Raw genomic sequence first — 27,556 nt, 5'->3', positions numbered from 1 at the left:
GGCGTGGTAGACTCTGGCTCATCATCGTCCTCCAGCAGCATCTGGGGAGGCTGGGAGGAGAGCAAGCCCTGGGGGGTGAGTGTTGGGGGGGACATGGGCCGCTGGTGCAGAGGCTGAGCAGGGTGGAGGATCTGGGGGGGAAGCTGGTGCTGTGGTGGTGGAGCTGCTGTCTGGGGGGGGGGCTGCTGCTGCATGGGGGGCTGCTGCTGGGGGGGTGCTGCTTGCTGCTGAGGGGCTTTTGGATGAAGAGGCGCCGCCTTGTGACTGGGTCGGGAAGGCTGCTGAGGCATGGAGATGTGCAAGGCTAAGGGTGCACAGAGTCAGGAAAGAAACAGAAATATAAGAAATACACATTTGTTGTAACAAAAATATCTATCTAATGTTCATCTTTTACATGTTATTTAGTGGGAATTCAAAAAATAAAGACGACATGTATAAAGGTGCTCTCCACTGTGATGGGACATGAGACACTGATTCTAACCCACTGGTGTATAGCAGACACTACAGCAGGAGAAACCTCGGCTTCATTCAATCTTTTCTGAACAGCTGAAAGTGGTGAGTGAAAATCTAAAACAAAAAAGTAATACATCACAGCAGTCCTATTAAATGTTTAATGACGTATGAAAAAGTTCATCCAGGAAAATGGATGGATTTTTGTCAGGATGTTTATTATTTTAAACTGTAGGTCATAGAAAGAGAATGAAAACCAAAGTTCACTGGATAAAAACAAAACAACATTTGAGTGGCATTAAATAATTAGAATAAAGAAAAAAATGGATTGGCGTACATTTGGCCTTACCCGGAGACGTAAGGACGGGATGCTGGTTGAGGAAGGGGTGGGTTTCAGGGGACACTGGCCCAGCAGAATGAGCATTGAGATGTGGAGCTGCCGGTGAGGATTGGGAGTTGCCTTGGTGATGGGACAGATGCATGAGGGGCTGGCCGAAAGGCGGCAGGGACTCGAAGCTAGTTTCCAGTAGTTGGGAAGACTCCAGAGCAGCTACGGGGGGGGCGGTGAAGCCTGCAGGAGACGGCTGATGCTGCTGCTTCATCTGGATGCTAGCCTGAAGGCCTGCTATATGGGAATGAAGCCCAGCCTGAGCCGGGCCACTCTGAATGTGTAAATGAGGATGAGGCTTCTTCCCCTCCTTCGCAGAGTGGCCCTTTTTCTTCTGATGCTTTATTATTCCTGGAAAATGTGAAAAGAAAGATGAAGCACTTTTGCATTTTTTTTTTTTTTTTTATGTGGCCATTTTAACTGTCAATTTAAGTCACCTGTCGCTTCAGCCTCGCTGTCTGAGCTGGAGCCGCTACTCTCTGAGGAGGAACCAGTCTTTTTGGAGGTAGCCATGGACTCCACAGGCTTCTCAGCTGCAAAGTAACAACTATTTGTTCATACATTTCCAATAAAGCATCAAACAGTAAGTAAACTAAACGATTAGACACAGCTGTTTAAACTCGGGGCCAGCTCCCCTTGGTGGTTTCTTAGAGAGGCTTACCTGGAAACTTCTTCTTCTTGCGGAGGCAGGAAGACACGTATCTCTCCAGCTCGCGCAGAGTGGAAGGCTTTAGCGTCTCAAAGTCAATCTCGATCTCATCGGGGTTAGAGTTTTTGAGTGAAGGCTCTCTGGACTGGATGATATGCACCACACGGCCCAGCTTGTCCCCAGGAAGCTTGTTGATGTCCAAGCTGAGCTGCCTTTTCTCCTCGTACGTCATAGGCTTGCCTTTTTCCCCTGAGGACGAAGACCCAGCAGCTCCCGGATCCTCTTCCAGGCTGGGAACTGGCAGCAGGTTGGTGGGATGATTGAGTTTCATCGCTTCCTTTTTACTAGAAGAAGAACAACATTTTATAACAATGACAAGCCTATGTTATGTAATAGCTTTCATAATAAAGTTAAAATGCAAAAAAACTAACAATGGATATATATAGACTTCTACAGGGGATGAAGACATTATAAAATCCCCTACCAATCATTAAACATTATAAGAATCTAAAATAAAATCTCTCAACAACCATTAAACTGTGTGAACCTGAGAAAATGACTCTCTACCAAGGCCACAATTTCACCGAGAACCATAAAGCCATAACAGGAAGGGGAAATCAGAATTGGTTAACACTGAATTGTGCAATGCCAAGCTGATGGCTATACAAACATTTACTTTTAAGGCGTTTAATAAGGTATTACATGAAGGTAATAAGGTGTAAAAGCTACCTAGATTTCTTCCTTGGTGCACTGTCCTTGTTGTTATGGTCTCTGCTCTTGTTCTTCTTAGAGAGCTGCGGGACAGGTGTTGCATCCTGGATCTCATCCACATGGCCAGACATACCTCCCTTTTTCTTATGCTTTTCTTTCTTCTTCTCCTTCTCCTTTTCCTTTTCCTTCTTCTCCTTCTCTTTTTCTTTTCTCTTTGGTTTGCTGGCTTGTGGTTGGGACAAGGCAGCCAACTGCTCGTGGACAGCCTTCAACTGTATACAGAGAAAAGACCAGCTGTCAACAAAAGGGCAACAAGGACCAGACAACACGTGTTCCACCACCGTAAATGTATTCCGGTCACTGACCTGATCCTGGAGCTCTGCTAACCTCTGGACTCTCTCCTCTTCAGAGTCGTCTGTGGAAGACTCTGACTCGGAGGACGAGTCACTGGAGCTGTCTGAAGACGAGGCCACGTGGGCCAGAGGAGGCTGGGGCTTAACTGGTGCAGGGTGGTGAAGTACAGGAGCTGGGGGGGGAACCAGAGGCTTGGTCTCCAGTTCATCTGGCATCTTGGCAAAGCGCATCTCAAAGACATCCTATGAAATGAGAAGAAACAAACAAGTCAGAAACACAAAGTGAATGTTTGTAGAAAGAGACCGAAACACTCCACAATAACAAATAATACTTATATACTACAATAACACTTCGATAGCATCCTGGCACAAGTGTTTATGTTCTACTTTAAATTCTTATATTATTTTCTTTCTTACACATTTTAAGCAAACGTTGTGATCAACAAATGATCCTAAATAGATTTTCCTGCAAAGGTTACCAGTGACAGCTTTAATTGTTGCTCACTTTTCTATTAGTTAAAACATTGGACAATCTAGCTTACAAAACATGTATTACAAACATTATGGTATTGACTTCTTACTATAACATGTAATTGTCCATTTATTGAATTATGCTTGCCCTTTTTTACGACAGGAACCTTGTTTGCATGTCAGCCTATATATTCACCTGCAGTTTGCGGGCCATGGCTACCACCTCATGGTCTGGAGGATTATATTTGTAGCAGTTGGAAAACATTAATCGTACGTCAGCAGCAAACTCCTGGGGTTCTCGGTATTGCCTGTTCTCCAGCTTCAACTGTTAAGAACATTCAAATGAGTTACTTGCCAATGCCCGAAATGACTGTGTCAATATCTTATGAAACTATAATGAATAATGCAGTCTAATCTCACCTTGATGCTGCTGAGGTCCATAGGATACTTGATGATGTCATGATAATCGTGTAGTCCCAGCGCAGCCACATCCACAGGTTTGTAGAAGGGCCAGGCATAAGCAGCGTGCTTCTTAGACAGCATGTCCCTGACCACACTTGCACAGTATCCTAGCTGATCCTGTGGTTTGGGGCTGTGACCGCCACTTGGTCCACTCAGTCCCATCACCATGCCGATGTGATGCTGGGAGTCAGGAGCCTCCTTCTTCAACAGTTTAGGAGGCCGCGCACTCTCTCGCCTGGGTAGGGTCTTCCCAGATTTGGACTCTGCTGGTGAAGACTCACTCAGTTGGTCATTTGCTGTGGGAGTGGTGGTGTCAGCTTTCCTCTTCTGGCTCTTTCTTATCTAGATAGAAGTGAATACAAGGAGAGCAGAGAGATGGTGAAAAAGGGCCAGGAAATCAGTAGTTAAAATAAGTTGGCAATCATTTAATTGCCTTAGACACATTTTAAACTCCCCTCTCCTCCAGCATTTCAAAGCAGTATTCTAGTTGGCACCTCAAAGAACTTCCATCTATACTTTTTAGCAGAGGTGGGAAGTAGTGGAGTACAAATACTTCGTTACTGTACTTAAGTAAATTTTTCTGTTATCAGTACTTTGCTCCACTACTTATGCTTCTGACGACTTTTTACTTTTACTTCTTACATTTTTAACACAAATACTTGTACTTTCTACTTCTTACATTTTTAACACAGATACCTGTACTTTCTACTTCTTACATTTTCCAAACAGGCTGGTTCCTTTAGTTTGAATGTGTGTTTGGTGGCGTGATCATTATTATTTAGAGGCAGTGCGTGCCTATTGATTTGAACACGATCCGTGTATCCATCATTTCCTGGTTACGTTGACAATGAGAACGTTGTCATGTTGCCGTTGTTCAGCATGGAAACATCCATTAGCTAACAATGACATTATTGTTCTATTAATATAAAGGGAGGTCAGTTACTCTTTAAAACAGATGGTAGTTATGGGTACTTTTTACTTGGAAGCCCATAATTCTTTCATTTTACTTGAGTATAGAAGTTTAGTTTTTAAACACGAGTATCTGTACTTCTACTAGAGTAAAGGATGTGTTTACTTTTGCCATCTCTGCTTTTTCGAACATCACACTCACTTTGGTCATGGTAATGGGGTTCTGCAGCATGGGTGCAACGTTCTGGATGGATGCTGGGGGAAGCGCGGTCTGAGCAGGGGGAGGCACAGAAGTCATGATGGGAACTTGAGGAGCGCAGTCTGAGTGGCCCATCGAGTAAGGGGCTCCGAGCTGTGGCGCATGGCTGGGTAACGTGGGGGGCATGTGGGACGGCAGGGCCTGCATCAAAGGCTGGGGAGGTAGTGAAGGCGGGCCCTGCACCGGTCCCCTGATCTGTGGTGCTGCCGAGAGGTTCGACACACCACGTGTTAGAGGGATCGTGGACGAAGAATCAATGATGCCCCCTGGTTTCAAGTTCAGACCTTGATGAGAAAACAAGACATTAGGTTAAATATACCATCTCCAGCTTCAAGAACACCGTTAGCAAAAGATGAAGCAGAAAATCTCATACCTCCTTCTCTTCGGCCCCGGCCACGCCCCTTCCCTGTCATGACAACAATCTCAGTTTCTTCCTGAGGCATTTCTGTGACCCTTTGGAGGAAAGCCTTCTCCAGAGACTCAGCCATTAAGACTATGTCATCTCCGGGCTGCAGGGGGAGACAAACTCAGTTAGCAAAAGTGGAGGCATTTGAAAATATTTTGGATTTTATGTTAACAAGAGCTCCAGTGTACAAATACATCACCTTGTTGTATATGTAGCAGTTGGTAAACATCGTGTTGAAGTCTTGGATACATTCTTGGGCATTCCAGTAGTAACTGTTCTCAAGCCTTCTCTTGATTGTTCCCATGTCCATAGGAATTTTGATTATTGTGTAGTAGTCCTGAAAAAGGGTTGCATAAAAGTGAGTGAGAACGCAATTGAGACACAACACAACAAATAGTAGCCCAAATCTGAGAAGATCCGATTCCTTGTCTTGTTCACACTTTTATAAATAATAATGATCCGAGTCAAATATGTGCAAGAAAAAACGATTTGATTCAAACAACTTTTGCTTGCAGTCTGAGTGCGCCTTAGTAATGCCCTGATGAAAGTTTAAGGTAGGTTGCGTCGTAGAAACAGAGGCGAAGTACTCACAGGCAGGTTAAGTTTGATCGCATCCACTGGTATATGAAAGGGCCAGGCAAACTGGTGTTTCCACAGGCCCTTCACCACCACCTTGAGCAAGTACTGCAGCTGATTGGTCTGGCGCTTTGGCCTGTTGGGATTGATGTACTCTGGGGGTGGGGGGTTGCCACCTTGCTGGGCCTGCCCCTGGCCGCTGCTGCTACTGCTGTTGCTGCCCGACATCTGCGCTGCATCCAGGCCGTCTCCCATTCTGACAGGGTGGGGCGCGGGCTCAGTCCCCCGAGCAGGAGCTGGAGCTGCAGGGGCAGGGGTAGTGGTGTTGGCAGGACACCAGCTCAGTCTTGGCCCCGGCACAGACTCCACTGACAGAGCACCGCTGATCCCATTGCACTCTTCACTGGACTCTCTGAGGAGAGAAGAAAAGCAAACGGTCATTAGCATATTCAAAAACATTACATTTAATTGTTCAGTCTAGCTTCTTTCATGTACAACCAAGTGAAACAATATAGATTACAATGAATGGTTCATTGTGTCTTGCCACTCTCCATAATGGACGGTTTTTCACCGCGCCTTTTGATTGTCGCTGTTTGGAGCAGCTACAGACAATTCGACTGATGGGATCAAACAGCATACCACAAAAGAATTTTTTTGTTGAGTTTTTTTTTTTACCCCTCGTTATGAGTGTGATATTACTCTCTGGGATGTCCTGATGCAGATAATAATGAACCTGGCAGAGCTCTCAACTCAGGACCCCACACACACAGTAAGAAAAAGTGTCTGATTGAGAGCCATCATGACAATAGCTGAAATATAAAGCAAAACGTAAGCTACAATAGACAGGTGGCATGCGGCTCCAGTCCAAACTTTTTTTTACACTCCTTGCCCTCTTCCCAGGGCCAGAGACTCAGGGAAGGGCGGGCCCCCTGCCCTGTGAGAAACGTTTCTTAAATACCCTAACTCCCTCTCAGACATGGCTGTGACTTCTTTAGTTCAGCTCAAACCAACATGATGGAAAGAGAGACAAAAATAATCCACTGTTAAAGATTACAAATCTTTTTTTAATGTTTAATGTGAGTAATTGTGACCAACTTTACCATTATAACAATATTTGCCAAGCAACCCTGCTGAACATTTATATAATAGATTAATTATTTTGTTGAGTAAGAGCCTACATGTTTTAAAGAGTGAGGTTCTTATCCACAACAAGTCATAACACATCTTGTTTTGCCCATGTAAGAGTTCAAATTCCAATTCTATTCAGTTCACAACAATTGATAAAAGTTGATATCATCCTACTGCTGATACATTTCAAATGTAAATGCAGTGTATTCAGGAGAGCAAGGAGTTTAAGGTTTGGCTCTAGCAGTGTGTGTTTTTAGTAGATATTTGATTAACTACTCTGTCTCAGTTCCTGGGAGTGCTTAGGGATGTGGGCGGACAGAGGGTGCAGGGTGAGAGCAAATGAGTCATCTGGCAGCTGGGGGGGGACGACAACTGTGTGATCTGCTCCACAGCTCTCAGTCATAAACTATGGCCCCTCACAGCCAGTCATGGACATCACATTCAAGATACACAAGGCTCTAAAGACAACAAGGTTGATATGAGGTATACTTGTCTAGGGAACCCACAGTGTTCAGTAAAAAGCACTGATCATAAAGGTTGTGTATTCTGGCCTGCATTAGAAACAAGTTAGTCTCGCACTCTGGAACACTGAAGTCCACCCCCACAACTTCAAGATAAATACACACCACAGTATTTATCTGTGACTAATCTCATTCTTGATGAGTCACCTCATGAGAAGAGGGAAGCAGTTTGTACACCACATGATCGCTGCCCTGAGGCCTTTAAACACAGTGGAGAATCTGAATGACCAATATGGTAACAGCACCAGATCATCACAGATGGTACTTTTGAAGCCCAAAGCAAAAAGATTGGCGAATAAATAAGCACAGAACTTGTCGAAGCCCTAGGCATGAATGTGAAAACATTGCTTTTGTCAACTGGCTTCAACTAATGATACCATTTAAAAAGGAGTCGCCTCAGTATATTGACTCTCAGATGAACCTGTCATTCCTGTCTGTTATGGAGGAGTACTTTCACTGGTATCACAGGCTGTCTGTAGAAGACCGGTATTTGAACTACACGTCAGTACATATAGCTGCCTTGTTTTAGAGACTGCACTGGACAGCTTCCGATACAATCCAATTTGCTGGATATATTTCCACCTTTGTTTCATTAGCATTTACCATCAAGACTATGACAGTTGATCACTATTTGTCAAAACAATACTCAAAATGTGTTTCCAATTGCAGTGCATGTCATTTGTAGGAACATTTGTTTCTATCTAGCACCAAGACAGAGGCTGGGTTGAGAAATAAAAAAGTGATTTAGGTATTTGCTTAAGTCTTTGAATATTGATAAACATTATATTTCAATGTTATTTGTAACATAAAAGAGATAGAAGGGTCAGTGAGGACATTTGTATAACTTCAGTGATTAAAGAGAACACATGGCTAAAGTATGTACTGAAAGGGATCACATTCCAACGCTTCTTATTTGATTTAGAGACAATTCAAATGTTATTTCCAATTATAATTTAGTCTTTTGAGTTATTGAAAAAAATCAAACCATTTTTATAATTGAACACCCATCATTTGTGGTTTATTTTTGTACCCCACCTTAAAGAAAGGGACATTTGTAGGTACATTTGAATGCAATTATATACAAATGTAAACACTACCTGCGAATCCTTTTTTTATTGGGAATAATTTAGTACATTTAATGAAAGATTACTTTGTACTGCTGTTATAGTACTTTGATCTTCCATATGTGCTAGAGTTATATATCAAGAACAATTTTGATATGATATAATGCAGTATATTCCAACATCAACACACAATAGCCTATACATGTATGGGGCAAAAGCGATATACAATACATCTGCAATAAACTTCATAACAGCATATTACAGTTTGTATTTTTCTGGTTACTTAGTGTGGAGTATGTGAGTGCGTCTGTTGACGTTATAAATACCTATGTTTACAAAGAGCCTTTTGTTCAAATTAAAATGTGAACGACTCAGGTTTCAGGTCAGGATTAAAATCATACACAAATGACTTGCTCTGCCCAAACACTGCTGCATGTAAAAAAACTAAACAAAAACCTTCCAGGTGCAATCGCCCTATCAAGGCTGTAATTGTGTACAAAATGTGGAAGGATGCTGACTTATTGGCACAATGAAGGGAAGATGTTCAGGGAAATGTTTTGAGCAAATGCATCAAAGTCGACTGAGGACACAGAAGAAACAGCTGCTCGGAATGATTAGCAGAAACACACTGCTAGGTACAGTACAGACAGCTAGGAGAACAACACAGACACAAGTACGTCATGAACAGCTCCTGAGCAACCACTACAGGACATCTCCCACGAGGACAAGGTAAAAGTTAGCCACAACATAAGCCTGTTCCGGCTGGCCTTCAGTGCCGCATGGAGCGAATTATCATCACACACATTCCACCAGATGGTCTTTAACAGCTCATTAACATCAGCAACAGGCACACTCAGCGATAGTCGTTGACATAGCAGAACTGCAATAACAATAAGTGTAAACACACTTCAGGGAACACAGAGAGAGATTCAATAAATGAGGGAGGATGAACAATATGTGAACTAAGCGGGCATCTGTACTTATATACAGGTTTATCTAAAGAGACTCGCTGGCTTTCTAATTCGTCAGACTTCCCTGCAGTCTAACTTGCGGTCCTACGGATGGTACTACTAATAGCTTGGCCTGTTGGTGCCTTGTACTTCTATATATTCGTGAACAATATTGAGATGCAAGACAATCTGACATTGCCTGTCATGAAAAGGGAGACAGGTTTTAATTATAAGGTTATACACTTTGGTCTCCATGCAACATGCACATGTCATTGATAGCACGTGGAACTACCATGATGCATTCTTAATGATGGCCGGTATGGCACTTGAACTAAGGTCAGCAAAGGTTGTTTGACTCAGTACAACAGATACTGTATAGGATATCAAGCCTTGGGTGACCAAGAAACTTATATCCAAGCTTTGTTAAGCAAATGAAATAAAAAATGTGTATTACTTGTTCGGACAGAAATGGTGACACAGATGTAGCATGTGAATTTCAAAACAAAAATGTATTTTAGAGATTATATATTTGGAAGTTTTCACTTAAAATCGATGATATTGGATTGGTGATCATTTAAGGTATTTGTTGATCCAAGTTGACGTTACACCCCTAGATGATGTACGTGACATAAACCTGTCACCAAGGTCATCCCTCAGATAGGTAATCAGCCTTCATGTAGCCCAGCAGTGCAGCTGGACCAAGTGCTGTACTTCTTATAGACATAACATTACGTTTTGAGAGATACCCTTGAAAAGAATGACTTTAGTTATCTTCTGCCCGGCGTCTACTAAGCCTTATCAATTATTATCTCATTTCTACTGAAAACACAAGTATTGTGTTATACCTCTGATACCAACTTAACTGCAGGTTAAGGGGCAACAGGCAGTTGACCTTTTACCATTGCAATATTTCCATGTGACCGCATAACTGTACGTTGCAATATTTTGCTAGTGATTGAAAAACATTTCATCAACACATGAGGTATTATTGTCTGTCCCACTTAGTGGTGGTGGAAACAAGATGCTTTGCCTCAATTCCAGAAGTGAAAACAAAGCGTGGCCTGTGTAATATATTACATCACAACCATATATGCATGACAACCTTTAAAATGTCTTAATAACTCAATTTGTGTTAAATGTCTCTCATCACTCACCATAGGACTTTGCTTTAGGCTTGACGTGTTAGGGTGCGTTCACACCTGCCTTGTATAGTCCGGTTGAATCGAACCCTGGTGCGTTTAGCCGCTTGGTGCGGTTCATTTGGGTCGGTGTGAACGCAGTCCGAGACCTCTTAAGTGAACTAAACAACCGGACTCTGGTCCGCTAAAATAGGTGTTCTCGGAGCGCTTGCTTGCGAACTCTGGAGCGGTTCATTGCTGGTGTGAACGCAGTCCGCACCAAAACATAGGAAGCGCAGTATTTACGTGTCGCAAGAACGCGGATATCTTCAAAATTCTTTAGCGAAAGAGTCTTTCAAGACATCCGCGGTTGTTTAGTTAAAGAGTAAAGCAGAATTAAGTGTCGTGTAAAGTAAAAATTATCCGTCAGCTACATAAAAGTAAGAACACCTGTCCTCGGTGAAACGCCCCTCCTCTGCAGAACGTCTCATGGATAATGTGCAGCAGCGCGGTCATTATGGGGAAAAGAACACCGACAGGCTGATCAGGAGCCCGACCCGAAGCGGGGGGGATCTAGATCCTGTCGGATTCCCCACAATGACCGCGCTGCTGCACATTATCCCGCTTATTACACATGGCCACATTCTCAACAAAGTAACGACATGACTCCCAATATTAACTGAAATGCTTTTGTGGATTTAGAAAATGATTTTATTGATTTAAAAAATAGTTGTATGTATTGATTTAAATTGACATGCATCCGCTAAGAAAAATAGTCCGTTGTTACTGTTTGAGTAGCAACGGCAGGAACTGCTTCGATAGCGTTTTTGAGGAGCTTTTTGATTACAGATTTGAAAACATCGTTGCTTGCTTTAAAAGTAGCACAATTCATTATGTCAAACCTTGGAAAGTATCTAGATATCCCTGCCCTAATGCCAAAGTAACTGGCAACTGAATATGTGTCGCCGTCTGATGTCCATGTCTGGACCGCTGCGTAAAAAGGAGGGTTTCTGCCCGTTACTTCTCCTCTGTTTTCTTGTCGCTCTTGTCTGGTCAGTTTCAGCCAAACTGTATACAGTTAAATCGAACGGACTTCTTTGTACAGATGTGAGCATCCTTAACAACGGTCAATAAATCCTTGACAGCGGTCTGTCTGTTCTGGATTAAAAACATGTCACGTGTTTTGAATTGACCAATCAGAATCGAGTATTCAACAATTCCATGTAATAATGTTTTTTAACGGACGTTGTCTGATTATATCATCATATGTCTGTTGATCTCCAGACTAACAGCAGCATGAGAATAACCTGCCGAAAGTGCCGATGCTCCATGGCGGAGGCTCCGCTAGAAATTGCCGGGATTTGCGTTTGTACCCCCTTAATGTCTGACCAATGGTTGAACAGCATTTCCGAGCACATGACTTGTGTTTAAAGTTTATAGTCCGTTTGAGTTTTGCCCGTGTGAACGCAAACCGAACCTTCTGAAAAATGAAACAATGTAACAAACTGTGGTCTGGTGCACACCAGAGAGCGGACTATTAGGTGTGAATGCACCCTTAAAGACAAAGTCTGTGCCTCCGATGTGCCGACGTTGTTATGTCTAAGGAGTTGGATTGTGTTCATATTTTCTTTCATATTGTCTGATTTAGTTTGACATGGAGGTGTATTATATGTGTTCTTGCACTCTATATCTTTAAGTGCACGACACACTTGGAGCTATGGCAGTGGAGTCAAAACAGGTTGGATTGTCAACATTCAAGAAGTATTTGTCTCTCTCAAGCTAAACAACAACTTGCACATTTTAAGCTTAAAACACTCTGAAAATATATTTAAGGTTTGTTGATATATTGGGATATTTGTATTTACTTTAACTTCAAGTAATATGTGATGTTGATGTCAGCCGGTGTTTCTGATGAATTAATACAAGCAAACTCTCAATGACCTGCGGTCCTTGGCATGTGAGACTAATAGTGTCTGCGGCTGCCCCAAACAGAGGTCAACCAGGAGGTCCACTTCCTGTTGCTGCATGTCTCACAACCCTCTCAGCTCAGGACTACAAGTTGACCTTTGACCTGGACATACATCACTGCAGAATGCTCTGGAATGTTTCCTGGGGAGGAAGTAGCTCTAGTTACGGGGGTGGGGGATGCACATCTCACACCAGGACATCTGGTCATATGTGCCATCTCATAGTGACTGTCCTACATGGAAAGAGGAGAGGAACATAATAGCAAGATGCTTGCGAGTAAACTATAAATCATTAATACAAGGAGTGGGGGATGATTTCAGGCGATTACATTTGAGACCCCCTCTAAGTGTCGGCATGATGGCCTGTGTTTTGCCTGAAAGCAAAGGAATACATTATTAATGGGACCACAGTGACAAGGCCAAGAGCACCACTCCCTGCTTATCACCAGCTTTTCCACTCTTTCATAAAACCATCTACAACCATTCTCCAGAGAAGCTCCACTCCGTCTGTCATTCAACACCAATGTAGTGATTCCATTGATGCTCTTAGTTTGTGGCATTATTTGTAATTATGGACACTTTCTTCTTAAATACACCAATAAGGTGAATGGAGGTAGAGATCTTTATACCTCATTGAAGAATAAAGCGCAATTGCAAAGATCTAATAAGGGTAAATAAAAAAATGCAGGCCTCCACCGATATTATGCAAAGTATGTACAATATTTGTCCTGAATCCCCGGGGGTGTTTTCCGCACCTAGAGTGTAAACAGGCGGGACAGGAACTTATGATGAAGGCACACATTATTAATATGAAAGAAACGCCGAGGTAAAAAGATGCCGTTATGTAATCAAAGATCCTGGGCAATGGTCCCGCACACACTCTGAACTACATCCCAAAGACATCTGAAGGTAGACCGTCGACCTAATGTGTCAGGGCATTTTGTTCTCTAATAAAACTGGTTTGCTGCCAAAAATTTAAAAAATGATGACAGACTTAGTATGTATAGAAATCCTGGAAATACCAAGGTCACTCTTGATAATAATAAGCTCAAAAGTCACTGTAGGGCTCAGTTATGCCAAACAAACTATTATAAACCAAAGATATTTCACATTAAGTATGTCACAAGTTTAACTACTCTCTTGTATCATGTGTGGTTGGTCTGTTGCTACCTTATTTGAATATCTCTGGAACCTGGCTTTATGACAAATAAATCTGACCCACGTTGCTATGGTAACACTCCACACTTTGGCAACTGCATTTTTATCCTCGATGGTTCGAAGTCATACTTTTGGTTGCTTACCAAATCACTAGCAATCATCCATGGCCTGTGGGACTGGAGTGGGTTTATAAACAAACCCCAGGTAAAGCACACTTTGTTTACATTTGTCTTACGGGTATTTGAGTCAAAAACCATTGGTTCCAATCATACATAACACGTTCGTAAACTTAAATGAGTTCTCCTTCCTGTATTGATTAAAAGAAGAACTTGCTCTATGAGTCAGTGAATGAGCAAAAGTGACTCAAATAGACTAGCCATGAGTCATACACGGGAAAAGGCAAGACTCATGGCCGCCGTGCCAGGTTCAACTTCCAGCTGGTTAGGATGAGCAGGACAAACCCTGCCAGGAATCAGAAGACATTTCTACAACTGCCACACACACAACCCCCCTTCTTCCTCAATACTCCCCCTTCCCCCACACACCCCTCTCTCACCAGGAGGTAGGTTAGACAATTCATGTTGAAATCTGGTTAACAATACTTATATCAAGACAACAAATCTAAACTGGCTAGTTGTGATAGAGATGTACAACTAGAAATAGTGCTAACCACATGATAGTCCCAGGAACTATTACCTAAGGCTTTCTTTACTTTAACCTCGTCGTTTCTTAAACAATCATTAATTTCAGTTGATAATCATTTGTCTATGTGGGATTTTTAAGACATCAGGGATTGTTGAATGTCTAAAAAATGTGTAGGAGAGTCTACCTCAATGAATAACATTACCTTTTCACAGAGACTGAATGTGCAATTTTTTCCAGAAGGGCGTCCAGTTTTTGAAAATCCAGCAAATCATTGGACTTGGCATGCATCTTGTAATCCATTTACGAAGTCCACTAAAAAGAAAAAGAAACCAAAAACCGAGAAAGGGCAAGAAGAATTACATAGAAGTTTGTTTCTCTTTTCTCAGAAGCCAAAACACAGGAGGGAGTTATTCTTCAGGCTCCAGCATGAATCCTAAAATCCGACAGAAGACGATGAATAATCCTTAGTATAGTCCAAGCGGAGTTTGAGGGTGGCCGTTCCACAATAAAGGCCCCAGCCTGAAAACAGGGGTCCAGGCGGGGAGGAAGGCTGTGGAAGCCTACAGCCGGCAGGCTGTGTTAGCTGTGTGAACCGGTCCTCTCTCCACCCCATCCCCCTCTCAGCAGTACAACGGCCCAGTTGCCACAGGCTCTTCGTTCCATTGTGTGTCCTCTCCAGGGCCTCCCCAACTTAAATGGACACAAGCGGAAAGCAAGGAGGGGAACGGGAGAGAGAGGAGAGAGGGCTCCGATAAGATTCAGGAGCACTTCTTTCCTCTAGCTCACTCTCTCGCCCTCCCTAGCACAGCCAGACCAGCATGCAGTTACTCAACAGTAAAAATGGCTCTGCTGCTTCCTCATTCAGTGGAGCCTCAGCCCACACACACCCCTCCCTCCCTCCCTCTCTCTCCTATGCTGTTGCTCACTCCACCCCTCCCCTCTTTCCCATCAATAGCTTGAGGTCCTTCCTCACTCCTCTCTCTTGCTCACACTCTTACCTTTAACACCCCACCCCCTTCCTTTCTTATCCTTAGTCCATTTCATCATGCCCCACCCCCACTCACTCACTTCCGTCATAGCGGTCTTGTGTATGCCTCCCCCCACCAATTTAAGGGCTCCCTTATCTGCTTACCATCCACCACTTGTATACCACTCACATTCGCATCAAAAAAGGCTACATAACTGTTGTTCCGGGGGGGAAACCTTTCATATTGGACCACATGAATATTATTTTTCAAAAAATTGGGGGAAAAATTACAGGTGGGGTTGATGACTTGGACACTTAAATTACAATTATAGGTGGGGTATGTAACTTTGGAGAAACCAGCTCGAGTGCGCAAGAATTTGAAAGTACACAACAGGAAAAAATCTGCCTCTTCCTTCAGACTTCCTTACAGAGCCCCTCCTCCAACACAAACATGTGCACATGACCAATGAGGGCACGAGATAAGTTTGTGCACAGATGGAAGGCTGACAGGCAGGTAGGCCATCCAGTTATTTTAGCCGGGCCGGCTCAGGTGATTGGTCGTGCTTTTTATAGTACTACGGCTTCCGCAGATGACATTTTTTCATGGATTTTTTGTCAAAGCACTTCAGATATTCATTGCTATCGGGATGTTAAGAGCATTCCATGGAATAAAACAAAAAGTGTTTCTGAAAGAAATTACATACCCCACCTTTAAGCAACTCATATCAAGAAAGACATAGACATATTAAACATAGTAATAGAAGCTAATTACTATGTGCACAATGCCACCAATATCTAGGATGAAAGAAGAGCCAAGACATGTACAGTTTAAGAATTCAGTGTGATTAATCTAAATTCACGGCATAACATAGGGGAGCGTAACGATCAAGCTATTGAATGAAAAATGGAAACAAGTTTCTGGATTTTAAAACTGTGGGACCACCGAGCGTGTCTTCCTGTGGCACAGCAGCCTCCACTAAAGATGTTACTGACAGCATGTTGACCACACTTAGCGAAGAGAAGTACTACGGAGGGCTGCTCGATTATGGCAAAAATCATAATCTCGATTATTTGGGCCAATAATTGATATCACGACAATTTTTTTGAACAGTATGTTTTTAACAGTTGATTACCCTGAACTTTAAGTATAATTCAACTGAAAAACCAATACAAAAAAAATTCATACTAATAATTAATAAAAAAATAATCGTTGCATTTCGATTACGTTGTTTTTGTAATCGTTGCAAGCCATAATCGTAATTGCGATTAAAATACGATTAATTGAGCAGCCCTAGCACTATGGGAATATTTGTTTATGTTAAATCGTCTCAAGCAATGTTAGAATATTCATAATTCACTAAACCATCATCAAATATATTCTTTGTAGGACAGGTAAATACCAAGAAACCTTTTTGTACCATATAATAACATACAATACAACAGAAGTGATAGTAAATGCAGCCTTTCAATACATGGCTGATGGGGAATATATGTAACCCTAAGTGCCAGGAAGGAGTCAAAAAGCAAGATATTTCGAGCGACAGGTGTGACCTACAGACACCCCAATGACTCTGCACCAATCATCCAACCCGCATGACATTGCTGCATTTTGACCCTTCTAAAGTAACAGCACATTTAAATTGCCTGCCGAAGACTCAGTAACGGCCCGTCCACACACAGGTATGAAAAAAATCTTGATGCTGGGCGTGTCTGAAGCTTGGGGATTTTTTGCGAGCAACGCGACCAACAACCAATCACATGAATCTCCCGCCCCCGACATACAAAGCAATAGCAATGTTAAAACGAAGTAAACTGGATATAAACTCCCCAAACAGGCGAAAACCTACCAGTTTCACCCATGTCCCTGCCACCTCCCTCCATGCCTGGTTCCTCCGGTTTGTATCCCGGTAAATAGTACTGGTCGGAAAGAACCGGGTGATTTGCTACCGTAATTTCTCGTTTGGAATATGAGGAAATGAACTGCGGTCTGGCTCTCCCAGCTTGCACGCGGTTTGATTGGCTGATGCCAGCTTCGAAAGCATCAAAAGTTGAACATTGCTCAACTTTTGATGCTCACGATCGATGCTTGCAAAGCCATGCTCCGCTCCCCACAATGCAGTACGGCGAAGATTCAAAATCTTCTACGTCACCCCATTCAAGTGAATGGGCGAAGCTTTGAAAGATTGTTTTCATGCCTGTGTGTGGACGGGCCGTAAGAGACAACTTTAACCAATCTTAGGGTAAGTGAGAGGCAACAGTTGGATGATGATCATATTCTTGACATTGAATTTAAGCAACTCCTTACCATGAAATATGTCATTTAGTATCCAAAAAAAGTAGTATATCAAAACAACCACCCAACCATTATACAAACACAACCCAGCTCACACTGTCCGCTCCTCGCAGCAGCGAGCCGCGCAACGTCCCGCCAACACGGCACCCAGACCCCACGCAGCATTCTCATCTGTTTGTCATTACTGGTGTCATTTTCTGGTTGCTGACGCCATTGTAACACATAATCACTAGGGATGCACGATAATTATCGGTCCGATATTAGGAATTATGACGTCATCCCGATAAACCCGATACCAGTATTAATAGCCCCGATAATATACAATATATTTTTTGGGTAAAAAATAAATAAAAAAATACTGCGGTGTGGGTGGATTGGGATGAGGGGCGCTTGTTTTTCACTCGACTCCTCCCATTTTGCCAGTACTGTGGTATTAGTGGTTTAGGAAGAGGGGAGTTCTTCACAAATCCAGCGCTCCCTAATACTTCGAACCTGATCAGTCACCTGAAACATCGCCATCGCTACGATGGTGTGTTAAAAGCGTACGAAGACAATAATACAATACAAAGTGTGTGTGTGTGCGCACGCGCGTTGGAGCTATGTGCAACTCAAGGCATATGCTCGAACCGGAGCTGCCTGGACGCTGCTATCATGTTGTGCACTATCCGTGCTGACTTTTCGTACAATGTCCCACTGTCTGGCTTCCTGCATAAAGTCAAGTGCTCGGCGCAGTTGTGGCGAAATGTCGCTCCTCTGTTTTCATTTAAACAGCTCCTTATATCCGTTAGCGCAGCTAGCTAGCACCAGATGCTAACAACAACAATGCACGTAAGGTATCTCTCTCGCTCGCTCGGGCCACACATACACACACACCCTCCCGGTCCTCCAGATGGCCAGTCGGTGCCTGCCAGTGAGCGTGGAAGTGTGGTCTGCCACAAACGGGCGGCAGGAGCGGGGCTGTCAGCATCAGCTTGTAGATGGCATTTTAAACTTGATGCGCTCTGAAACTACGGGGCGGCCAAGGAAAAAAAATACACATGCGTTAAAATAATTAGTGGCGCAATTTTTTTTTTGGTATCGGTCTTGAGAAGCAGGAAGTTATCGGTATCGGTTTCAAAAAACCAATATCGTGCATCCCTAATAATCACTGATGTCCCGCTGTAACGGTGGTGGACTCATCAGAACAAAGTGGGCGAGCTGACCAATCAGAGCACAGTGGACTCACAGGGAGGGGGGGGCAGGAGCTCCAACAAGCCATGTAGGACAGAGAGTGAATACACATACTATACAGAGATGCTACATGAGAAACCAATGTGAGTTTGGAACATTGAACAATGTAAATCTATTCTAGTAGACCTCAACAATGGAATTATGATCAGTAGAAATGGCCATGACATGGGACCTTTAAAGAATCTGATCTGTGCTGCAGCCAGACACTGACAGTATCCTCACAGACGCACTTTGCTGTCCACGTGCCATAGGCACCATTCCCAAAGACAATAGAGCAGCTGCCAGAGTGAAAAAGCTCCAACCTACAGCAATTCAGGAGGCCAAACCAATGGCCCCGTCACTGGAAGAGTGGGGGGGGGATCGTATTCAGACACAGGGAAGGAGGGAGCGAGGGATGATGGCGAGAGCAACGGGTAGAGCGAGGGAGAGGATTGCATTCAGATTGGGGGTTGGGTCAGATGGAGAGGCAGCAGTGCACACGAGATGAGACTCCGCAAGAAAGTCTTGGATGCTTCCATTAATCATCAGAGCACCAGAGAAACTGAACTCTACAGGGAACGGGAGTGGAGAAAACAGGGAACAGACAATTTGCCAGCTTGACATGGTGCACTTGTATATATTCAGTTATTCGTTGTAAAAAACTGTAGAAAGAAGAAGGGTGGTGAAAGAGATAATAAGTCATACAAATAACCAAAGCCTTCTAGTATTATGAGAATTAACTGAATCCAACCAAGAATGCTTCTGTAGTTATAAAATGTTGTTTTGTTTTTTAAAACCCAGACAATCTAATTGAACAACTTGGAAATCTCTGTACATTATTACAAACTTGTGTATTTAGACGCATGCTACAATCAGTCTTATTACTACATCCATGATGAGGAAATATATGAAGGCAGTTAAAACTCAAACATTTACAGTGATTAAAGTAAATTACAGTTCAGTACTAATTACTCTGATACCAGTTGTACCATATCTTGTTTAGCTCTTTAGGGAGCCGTCTAGAGTTTGAAAACCAGTATAACCAGCCGCCGAGACGAGATGGGCCATCTCTGAAACACCGGGCCACACGACTTCTCGCTGAACATGGTCAATAATGACCAACTCCCCTTCAAAAAAAACTTGTGTTGCGAGCAACCACTACCTATTTCACTTTGACAATTAACTTCCAACATTACGGAAGGGCAATATTTAACTGATTCACTGGAGTACACATTTAATTATCTTCACAATTATTAACCAATGCACTTCTCGAAGAGATATTCAAGTTCCTTAATTGTGTATTAAGGTACTTCCTTCAGTTTTTTTGAGCTTTTTTAATGAGTTTCAGCTCAAACGTAACTGTTTTGCATTAGCATATTTATTAGCAAAAGGCTCTGAAAACCAACTTTTCAATTAGTACTGTACATTTACTACTCAGCAACAACGAGCACAAAGACACATTAAGCGAACAGTTGTCCATAGTGGAGTATTAGGCAACAAAAATGTGTTAGGAAAAATCTAAATTAGATCTAAAAGGAGAGTGAATATTTAGACTTAGATTTACCAGTTGGACATTTAAGACCTGTTCCAGACTTAAGGGACTTCCAAGTATTATTCAGTTCAGTTAATGTTAAACACCCTGGCACAGTGGAAGTTAAGATGCAGTCATGTCTTGACCTTATATCAACAGCAACTAAGAGTATATGGCATTTGAGTACAAATGTAACTTTTTTGTCCACCAGCAAAAAAAACACTACATGTTTGTTGGCGACAACTACTGAGAATTTTGAAATAATCACTTTTCATAAAATAGCATTTTGCTTCTGCAGTAGGTACATTGGAACATTGTTGTAATAGGTCTGAGTAATATCTCCAGACCCCACTATAAATAAAGCTCAGACTATACAATGATGATAGGATTTTTGAAAATTACTTTAATGGGTGACAGAAAACAGCCAAACGGGAAACAGTGAACGGTTTTAGAATGTCTGATTAGCCTAATAAAACAAGCCTTAAAAGTTGACCATCAATCATGATGTTGAAATGAAAAGAATATAGGTATAAGCTTAAAAGTCAATCTAAATGTTTTTCATCACAAAACAATAAACAAAACAGTCAATATTGGCTTCGCAATATGGCACCTATGACAATTTGATGTGGCTCAAGAAAATACCAAAAGTCCATGCTCTGCTTTGTTGTTTGTGCAGTAGCAGGTGTAACATGGTTCTGTAAGCCTCATGACACTCCTGCCAATGATTCAAAAGTGATAAATTAAGCACTCATATTTTGTTCCCTGACCACACACTCCTTTTCTTTTAGAGGTCATTCACAACTAGGCCAAGGATGGTGTTACCATGGAAACTAAAGCAGAGAACAGAACCAAAAAAAGAGGAATACAAAAAATAAGGGGGAAAGAAACGTTGTTTTTTTAAGTGTAGTTCATGAAAATGACCAAAATTAGCACACATACATTTTTTATTATTTAGACACTATTAAATGCTGCAAATGGTTTACAGGTTTTAAATGAAAAACCAACAGCTATCAGTAATGACATTTTATAGATATGCAACTATAAGCTCAACTCTGCAAACCCTTACCCTGTCTGGTATCTGCTAGCACTATGTCAGATTCATCTAACACAATTATATTGCAGGTGAACAATTTCATCTTGGAAAATAAATGTGCAATAATGCTATTAATAGCACGGACCTCTAAGCTTATTTGATTACTCAATACCTGGTAACTGCATGCCCCATGACCCATTGTGTCCTCTTTGTTTACACACTTGCAAAGTGTACGTAATGATAACAGTTCGTATACCTAATCAGTGACAAGCTAATCACACAACTTACTTATGGATTTTATTAGTTTCCATAAATATATATAAAGTTGTGTATAATAAAATGGCAAATGCATGGTTACCATTTATAGTAGCTTTAATGCTTTAGTCTTTTCGGGTAAAGAAGCCTATCCAAACAAGCATGCGAGTGCTGCTGTGCTAGTGTCTGTCATTGGATAGATATGTATGACGTTAGGTGTGCTTCTAACTACTATAGAAATGACAAGCATTATAAAATAAAATAACACGTTTAAAGCCTATAACATGGTGTATTCCCCAAACACGGAAACAGTAGGGACAGTATGCTAAGTAACGGGCCTCTGCATGAGTAATCTGTTTGAACACACTGTCGGCTGAATGCCACAGCTTTATGTCTGTTATACCCCCACCGTAGTAACATTAGTCATATAAACACTGCACGACCAAACACATATGTGTGGGATAGCTATCACAACCAAATGTGGTGAAAAAACGAGAAACTGCAAAGTAATAACTACTGGCGATCGACAGTCGTCGAGGAGCCAAGATCCTAACGTTAGGCCACAGGGCATAGATTATTGCCTGGGTTTCGTAATGGACGTCAGTGCTATGCATAGCCGAGCTGAGAGCGTTCAGGGATACGGACATGTTTCCAGAAACATGACAACAGGGTTTGGAAAATGAACATTACAGATCTATTGTGTGTTATCTGCTCCACTGACTGCATTCTCATCAAATAGCCTCAGTCTGAGTGTGCGCCATCATCACCGTGACGGCGTCACCGTCTCCCACAACACAAGACGGTCGACGAGCAAACTAGCAATAGATGCCCAACACGGTAGTCGTTGCAGCATTTGTCTGGCTATTTACAGCGTATTTATGGCCAACAGCTGGTGCGGCAGGAAAGTAATGTCAGGAAGAAAGACAATGTATATGCGGTATTGTGTCTTTTAATAGACAACTGCCAACTAGCTTTAGCTAGCAAGCTAGTTAGCCAGAACAGGCCGCCGTGCAAGTGAACGGTCTCAGTGGGCGCCGGGCATCAGCGCTACCTCTCAGGCCATTACACCGCCGTTACCGTCTCTATTGCTGTTTACTCCTTCGGTTTACTGAGACAACATGACTGGCAGAATAATGTTTGAAACAGCGGCGTTTACCTGGGTTTATCAGGTTGCCAGGGCGCGCGGGATCTTTCTCTCCGATGATCCTGAACACCTCTCGTTGTCGGTGACGTCACGCGTAGGTCTTTCGCTGAGGACGTAAAGAGCGTGTCACGAGCTGCAACTTCAGCGGCAGCGGAGGAGAATGATATCTGTGTGCACCAGGATAACTGGCAAACAACTGTAGTATATTTTCCCTAATATAATTTGAATGATACCTTAATTTATTCCAAAGAGTTGGAAGATAAAGTAAATTATTTTTAGAAAATGCCCTGTATTTATTTTAGAATAAACGATATACACGATCACAAGACATTCTTGTAAATTCCTTGATGTTTTATAAGTTATTTTCAGTGAAAATAGATAAGAGCTACTTTACGGCTCTGCGGGTAAAAATTGCAACTCTTACCTAAAATGCCCACAAATAGTTCTATCTCGAAAAAAGTATGGTTCGCAGCGCCCCTCAGTGGACAGCCACTCATACAAATATATTTATTTTTATTTAAATATTTAGTTTTTGTATACCTAATCCTAAAAAGACCTTCACGCTGGAGGGTTTGGAGCATTATGAGTCAACGTTTAACAATATGTCGTTGTCTAATTTAGAATTACTCAATAATACCTCCGTGGAGAGTTATTATGCCATCAAAATGCACAAGTATGCCCCTTAAACTTGAAGAATAACTAACACTGGTATAGGGCACAGAACTATATTGACCATTATCAAAACAAAATGTTCCTCTTCAAAAGAACCAAAGACTGGGTGAACAGGTGATGCATTCTTTGTCCCTTATTTTTGAAGTAGCAGTAACAAAAAGAGACCATCAGGCCACCTTCTGTCATTGCAAAATTGTTGTTGTTGGTTGAAGACAATAACAAAACCAGTGTCCTGAAAGTTGTCATGCGGACAGAGAATGTACTTACTTATTTACATCATAGGGCATTGAAAATCTCCTTTTTTGGGTGCCTGCTTATGAGGTAAGGAAATTAGAAATTAGACAAAGTAAAAAAGAAGTTAAAGCTATCGTGAAAGCTTATGCAAACCCTGGCAAACATATTGGGCTAAGTGAGAGAGGAAGACATATTTACAGCATTCAGAGAAAATCTAAATCATATATTAATAGACTGCAACAGGGATGAATATGAGAGAAGGAATTTATGTCAGGAATAGCTGAGGAAATACTCAGTTTTACATAAGGGAATTGGCAAGGGAAGAAATGTTTGTCCATTTGTATTGTCTGCCAACCTACTGATCCACAGGTAGGTAGGTATTAGGTAGGTAGGTAGGTAGGTAGGTATTGCCCCATGTCATTGCCAATAAAACAAAAAGAAGAAGAAACCCGGAAAGTATTCAGTCTGTAACAAATAGTCTTAAGAGCAACCAGAGAGAATTAAGTGTTTTTAGCTAGTTTAATTATCTGCCAATCTACTGCTCAACACTCCAATCCAGAGGGTGGCGGTATAGTTTTCAAAAGAAGACGAAGAAGAAACCCGGATGTTATGTGAAGGTCTTTGGCGATGGTTGGCGTTTAGATAACATGTTGCTGCTGTGGGCCTGCTATCGATGTGAAAATGGGTGTTAAAATAGAGGTGTTTCGAGTGAGTAGCACTTTAAAAAAAATAATGTCCGTATATATTGAATATTTATTTATTTTAAGATTTACAATCTCACAAATTGCCCCAGGTTTCGTGTTTCAATCCAGCTAGTCATTAACAGTAGGCTAAGTGATCATCTTGTAACGTTAACAGTTTCACTCACTGGTCCATTTGTTTTTGGACAGATGATGCTTTATCTATCCTTTCCTGTGACCATGTTCTGGGTCTCAAATCAAGCAGAGTATTTTGAAGAGTACATAGTAAAGAGGAAGGTAAGTGATGCTGATTTTCGTTTTCGTTTTTTTCAAAATCATACTCACTTATCCACTCAATGAGGCATGTTACTAATTTATTGTACTTAAGTAAAAGTACTAGAGTGTAGGAATACTCCGTTACAAGTACAAGCACTGCATTCAAAATGTTACTCAAGTAAAAGTACAAAAGTATCAGCATCAAAATATACTTGAAGTACCAAAAGTAAAAGCACTTATTATGCAAATTGGACCATTTCAGAATAATATATATAATATTTTTGGATTATAATTATTGATGCATTAAAGTGTAATCAATGCTGGTAAATGTGCAACTAGTTTTAATTACTTTGTGTACTGCATGGTAGATTGTGAATTTACTCCAGATTTAACTAAAGTCTTATTTAAGTCTAGATTATATTTCACGACATCATTAATCAAAATCTGTAAAGTAACTAAAGGTACAACATACATTTAGTGGAGTAAAAGTACACAATTTACCTCTTAATTGTAGTGGTAGTACACGATTTACCTCTTAATTGTAGTGGAGTAGAAGTACAAAGTAGCACACAAATTGAAATACTAAAGTACAAGTATCTCGCAATTGTACTTAAGTATGTATAGTTCTTGAGTAAATGTACTTTGTTACTTTCCACCACTGTTAATAACAGATGTTTTTTTCTCTGTTCTATGATGGCATCTTTCGATATCCAGAGAGAGATCTTCCCAGCCGACGAGAAAGTGGCATGTAAGTATAATGCAGAGTTCATAGGTTTATAAAGTACATGAGTTCCATAAAAAACACAAAATAAAACAATGTACTGCACCCTCTCACTACCACAACACTTACATTTCAATCAGGAGAGACGGTTTTGATGTAATAATAAATATTGAGCAGATGCACAAATGAATGTAATGGTAATTTTGGCGATTAGCCCCCGTTGTGCAGGAAGTATCATTCGGGAGGGTAGAACCGATCTAGACACTGGTGGTGGTGAATGGGTAGTTGGGTCGGTCTGAGGAGGAGTGGTTTAGCTTGACCCTGGATTCAGAGGGACTGGAGGTGAAAAGGGGTGGAGGAAGGTTGTTGAGTCACCTGAAATGACAGCTGTCAGAGGGGGAAGAGCAGATTTAAAAGGTTTGACAGAGCGCTATGATAGGCTCTTGGGAATAGAGCGAAATGATTGGTTAAGCTGAAGAGTGACGCCTCCGGTCACTTATTGAGAGGAGAGAGAGTAGTAACATGGGAATAGAAATATATGAATGAGTAAAGACGGTTTTCCTGGTTGAACTTACGCTGAGCTTAATTTGTCTGCACTGCAGTACACCCTGTGTTCAAGTTTTTTGCCATAGGGTCTATAATATTATTTCATCAATATATAATTCTAAAACAAACCAGTAAATACAGCTACATAGACGAAACAAGAAGTCTTTCTTTTGATGCTACTTTTTTCATTTAAATATTTAAGCCCTGTTTTTAACTACTGCTGTACAGCACAATATTGATGAAAATGATTGAAACTGATTATGTGCTATATTTTGTTTTCAGAGGAAAGAGTTGGAGGACTTCAAAGAGCGAATGCGAGTTCGTAAGGAGAAGCGAATAATGAAACGGATGTCTATGGAGACTGAGAATTGACCAAAATAAGATTAAGAAATGTATAAATTCCCACTACCACCAGGGGAGGATCATCTGGCAATATTTTTTGGGGAAAAGTAAAAAAACGTGTCTGAGTAAGAGCCTTTGGAAACCTCTGATAAATTAACACACCCCAAAGGTGTGCTGGGTGTTTTCCAGGAATTGCTTTTCCCCAATATGTCTTTTTCATTTACATTTTGTCAATCAAGCTGATTTCACTGTAATACAATAATTATTTTTGAGATATATCGAGTTCAATCCAATGTAATTATAATAATTTATTCTATGAGGTGCAAAGCCTAATAGGTCTATTCAACCTCGTTGCTTTTGACCAGTTTTAGTGTCATACAACATTGTACCACAGCGGATGAAATAAGACATTTTTGACATGGATACAACAGAAATAGACCTTAATATCAAAGTGTAAAACAAATATCCATAAGATGATTTGAATGCACAAACACAAAGTAACTAACAGCAAAAGTATTCACCCTCTTCATGATAATATCTTAAAATGGCCCATTTTTCAGCAACAACTGCCTTTTGCCTGTGTAATGAAGTATGGGTACCTTTAGCTTGATGTTCTTGGTTGTCTTATTTTAAAATTAAATGAACCTTAAATTACAGTTGATTTATAGTTTGCAACAGGATTCTTATCTGATAGATTATCATTTTCTGCATTCATTGGAGATGGAAAAACAATTGACTGCATTAGTAATCATTTAGTTTCAGTTGTGACATTATATATATTTTTTAAAACCTGTTTTATCCAGGTTGTAAAAGTGTATTTACAACCTGTGTTTGTTTATTTGGGGAGTGGGAAAGACATAGGCACTGATTATGTGTGTACTGCTTGTTAAAATGTAATTTTAATGCTGGTTTTCATTAAAAAAAATGTCAACTATTGCAACACGTTTTGATTCGCCTATTGCCACATCCTTAACCTCAGGTTGAAGTGTAGAGTATTGTACCTCCTGCTACAGCACACACATACATACATGTGTTGAGATTCAATTAAAACCTGAATTGATTACAAAAGCCAGCAGTTGCTTGGCAATGCTTGATCTGGAAACACTTTTTCTTTCCTACTTTAGAAAACATTTTCTTTAATCATTTAAAAAACGGTGTATCCAGCTGAAAATGACAGCTACTTTGAACTCCCAAATGTAGGGTGGTATTGTTTTGGATGTGTTCAACCATATAGGTCATGATGAGTCTTAGGCAGGCAAGGCAAGAAAGTGTGTATTTCTTTCTTTCAGCTGTTTCTTTTAATGGCTGTACTATAGTATGTTATGTTATGATAGTCTAAGTGATGAATAGGCCTACGGGTTCTATGTATGGGGTTAATCCACCTCTAAGAAAACATAGTAGTTGGACAGAAAATCTTTAGGAAAAGGCGCCGGCTAAATTAGAATTAGGACATGGTGCTTTTTCCAAA

General features: G+C 41.3%; 2 protein-coding genes across 8 annotated transcripts in view; one reads left to right on the top strand and one right to left on the bottom strand.

Annotated features, from left to right (window-relative positions):
- brd4 (bromodomain containing 4) overlaps positions 1 to 22,712 on the bottom strand; it is a 29,093-nt gene extending 6,381 nt beyond the window's left edge. For 3 of the 7 annotated variants that reach the window (XM_071204023.1, XM_071204026.1, XM_071204025.1), the window contains exons 1-13: positions 14,388 to 15,014; positions 5,650 to 6,046; positions 5,258 to 5,395; positions 5,026 to 5,161; positions 4,596 to 4,936; positions 3,443 to 3,826; positions 3,219 to 3,347; positions 2,564 to 2,794; positions 2,217 to 2,470; positions 1,500 to 1,831; positions 1,276 to 1,371; positions 788 to 1,189; positions 1 to 304 (exon numbers count right to left, since the gene is read on the bottom strand). The exon at positions 1 to 304 is cut by the window's left edge and continues 701 nt beyond it. In XM_071204023.1, coding sequence (XP_071060124.1) covers positions 1 to 304; positions 788 to 1,189; positions 1,276 to 1,371; positions 1,500 to 1,831; positions 2,217 to 2,470; positions 2,564 to 2,794; positions 3,219 to 3,347; positions 3,443 to 3,826; positions 4,596 to 4,936; positions 5,026 to 5,161; positions 5,258 to 5,395; positions 5,650 to 6,046; positions 14,388 to 14,485 — 3,242 coding nt within the window. In that variant the 5' untranslated portion in view covers positions 14,486 to 15,014. Of the gene's footprint in view, positions 305 to 787; positions 1,190 to 1,275; positions 1,372 to 1,499; positions 1,832 to 2,216; positions 2,471 to 2,563; positions 2,795 to 3,218; positions 3,348 to 3,442; positions 3,827 to 4,595; positions 4,937 to 5,025; positions 5,162 to 5,257; positions 5,396 to 5,649; positions 6,047 to 14,387; positions 15,015 to 22,629 lie in introns of those variants that run through there. The other 4 variants (XM_034088522.2, XM_034088524.2, XM_071204024.1 and 1 more) reach the window with 3 other exon arrangements.
- Positions 22,713 to 24,120: 1,408 nt separating this feature from the next.
- pet100 (PET100 cytochrome c oxidase chaperone) lies at positions 24,121 to 27,024 on the top strand. Its single transcript, XM_071204188.1, has 4 exons — positions 24,121 to 24,231; positions 24,414 to 24,500; positions 25,194 to 25,220; positions 26,029 to 27,024. The coding sequence occupies exons 1-4, from the start codon at positions 24,205 to 24,207 to the stop codon at positions 26,116 to 26,118; spliced, it is 231 nt and encodes a 76-aa protein (XP_071060289.1). The 5' UTR covers positions 24,121 to 24,204; the 3' UTR covers positions 26,119 to 27,024.
- The last annotated feature ends 532 nt before the right edge of the window (positions 27,025 to 27,556 follow it).

Source organism: Pseudochaenichthys georgianus, chromosome 8 (assembly GCF_902827115.2).
Source record: "Pseudochaenichthys georgianus chromosome 8, fPseGeo1.2, whole genome shotgun sequence".
Lineage (NCBI taxonomy): Eukaryota > Metazoa > Chordata > Actinopteri > Perciformes > Channichthyidae > Pseudochaenichthys > Pseudochaenichthys georgianus.
Note: the sequence above shows the minus strand (reverse complement) of the source record. Positions and strands in the feature narration are given on the sequence as shown.

Bases quoted from the DNA above. Each gene is read 5' to 3' on its own strand.
- pet100 (XM_071204188.1), top strand. From the start codon at position 24,205: ATGGGTGTTAAAATAGAGGTGTTTCGA. The intron at 24,232-24,413 runs GTGAGTAGCACT...GTTTTTGGACAG, and splicing joins TTAAAATAGAGGTGTTTCGA to ATGATGCTTTATCTATCCTT. The intron at 24,501-25,193 runs GTAAGTGATGCT...TTCGATATCCAG, and splicing joins AGTACATAGTAAAGAGGAAG to AGAGAGATCTTCCCAGCCGA.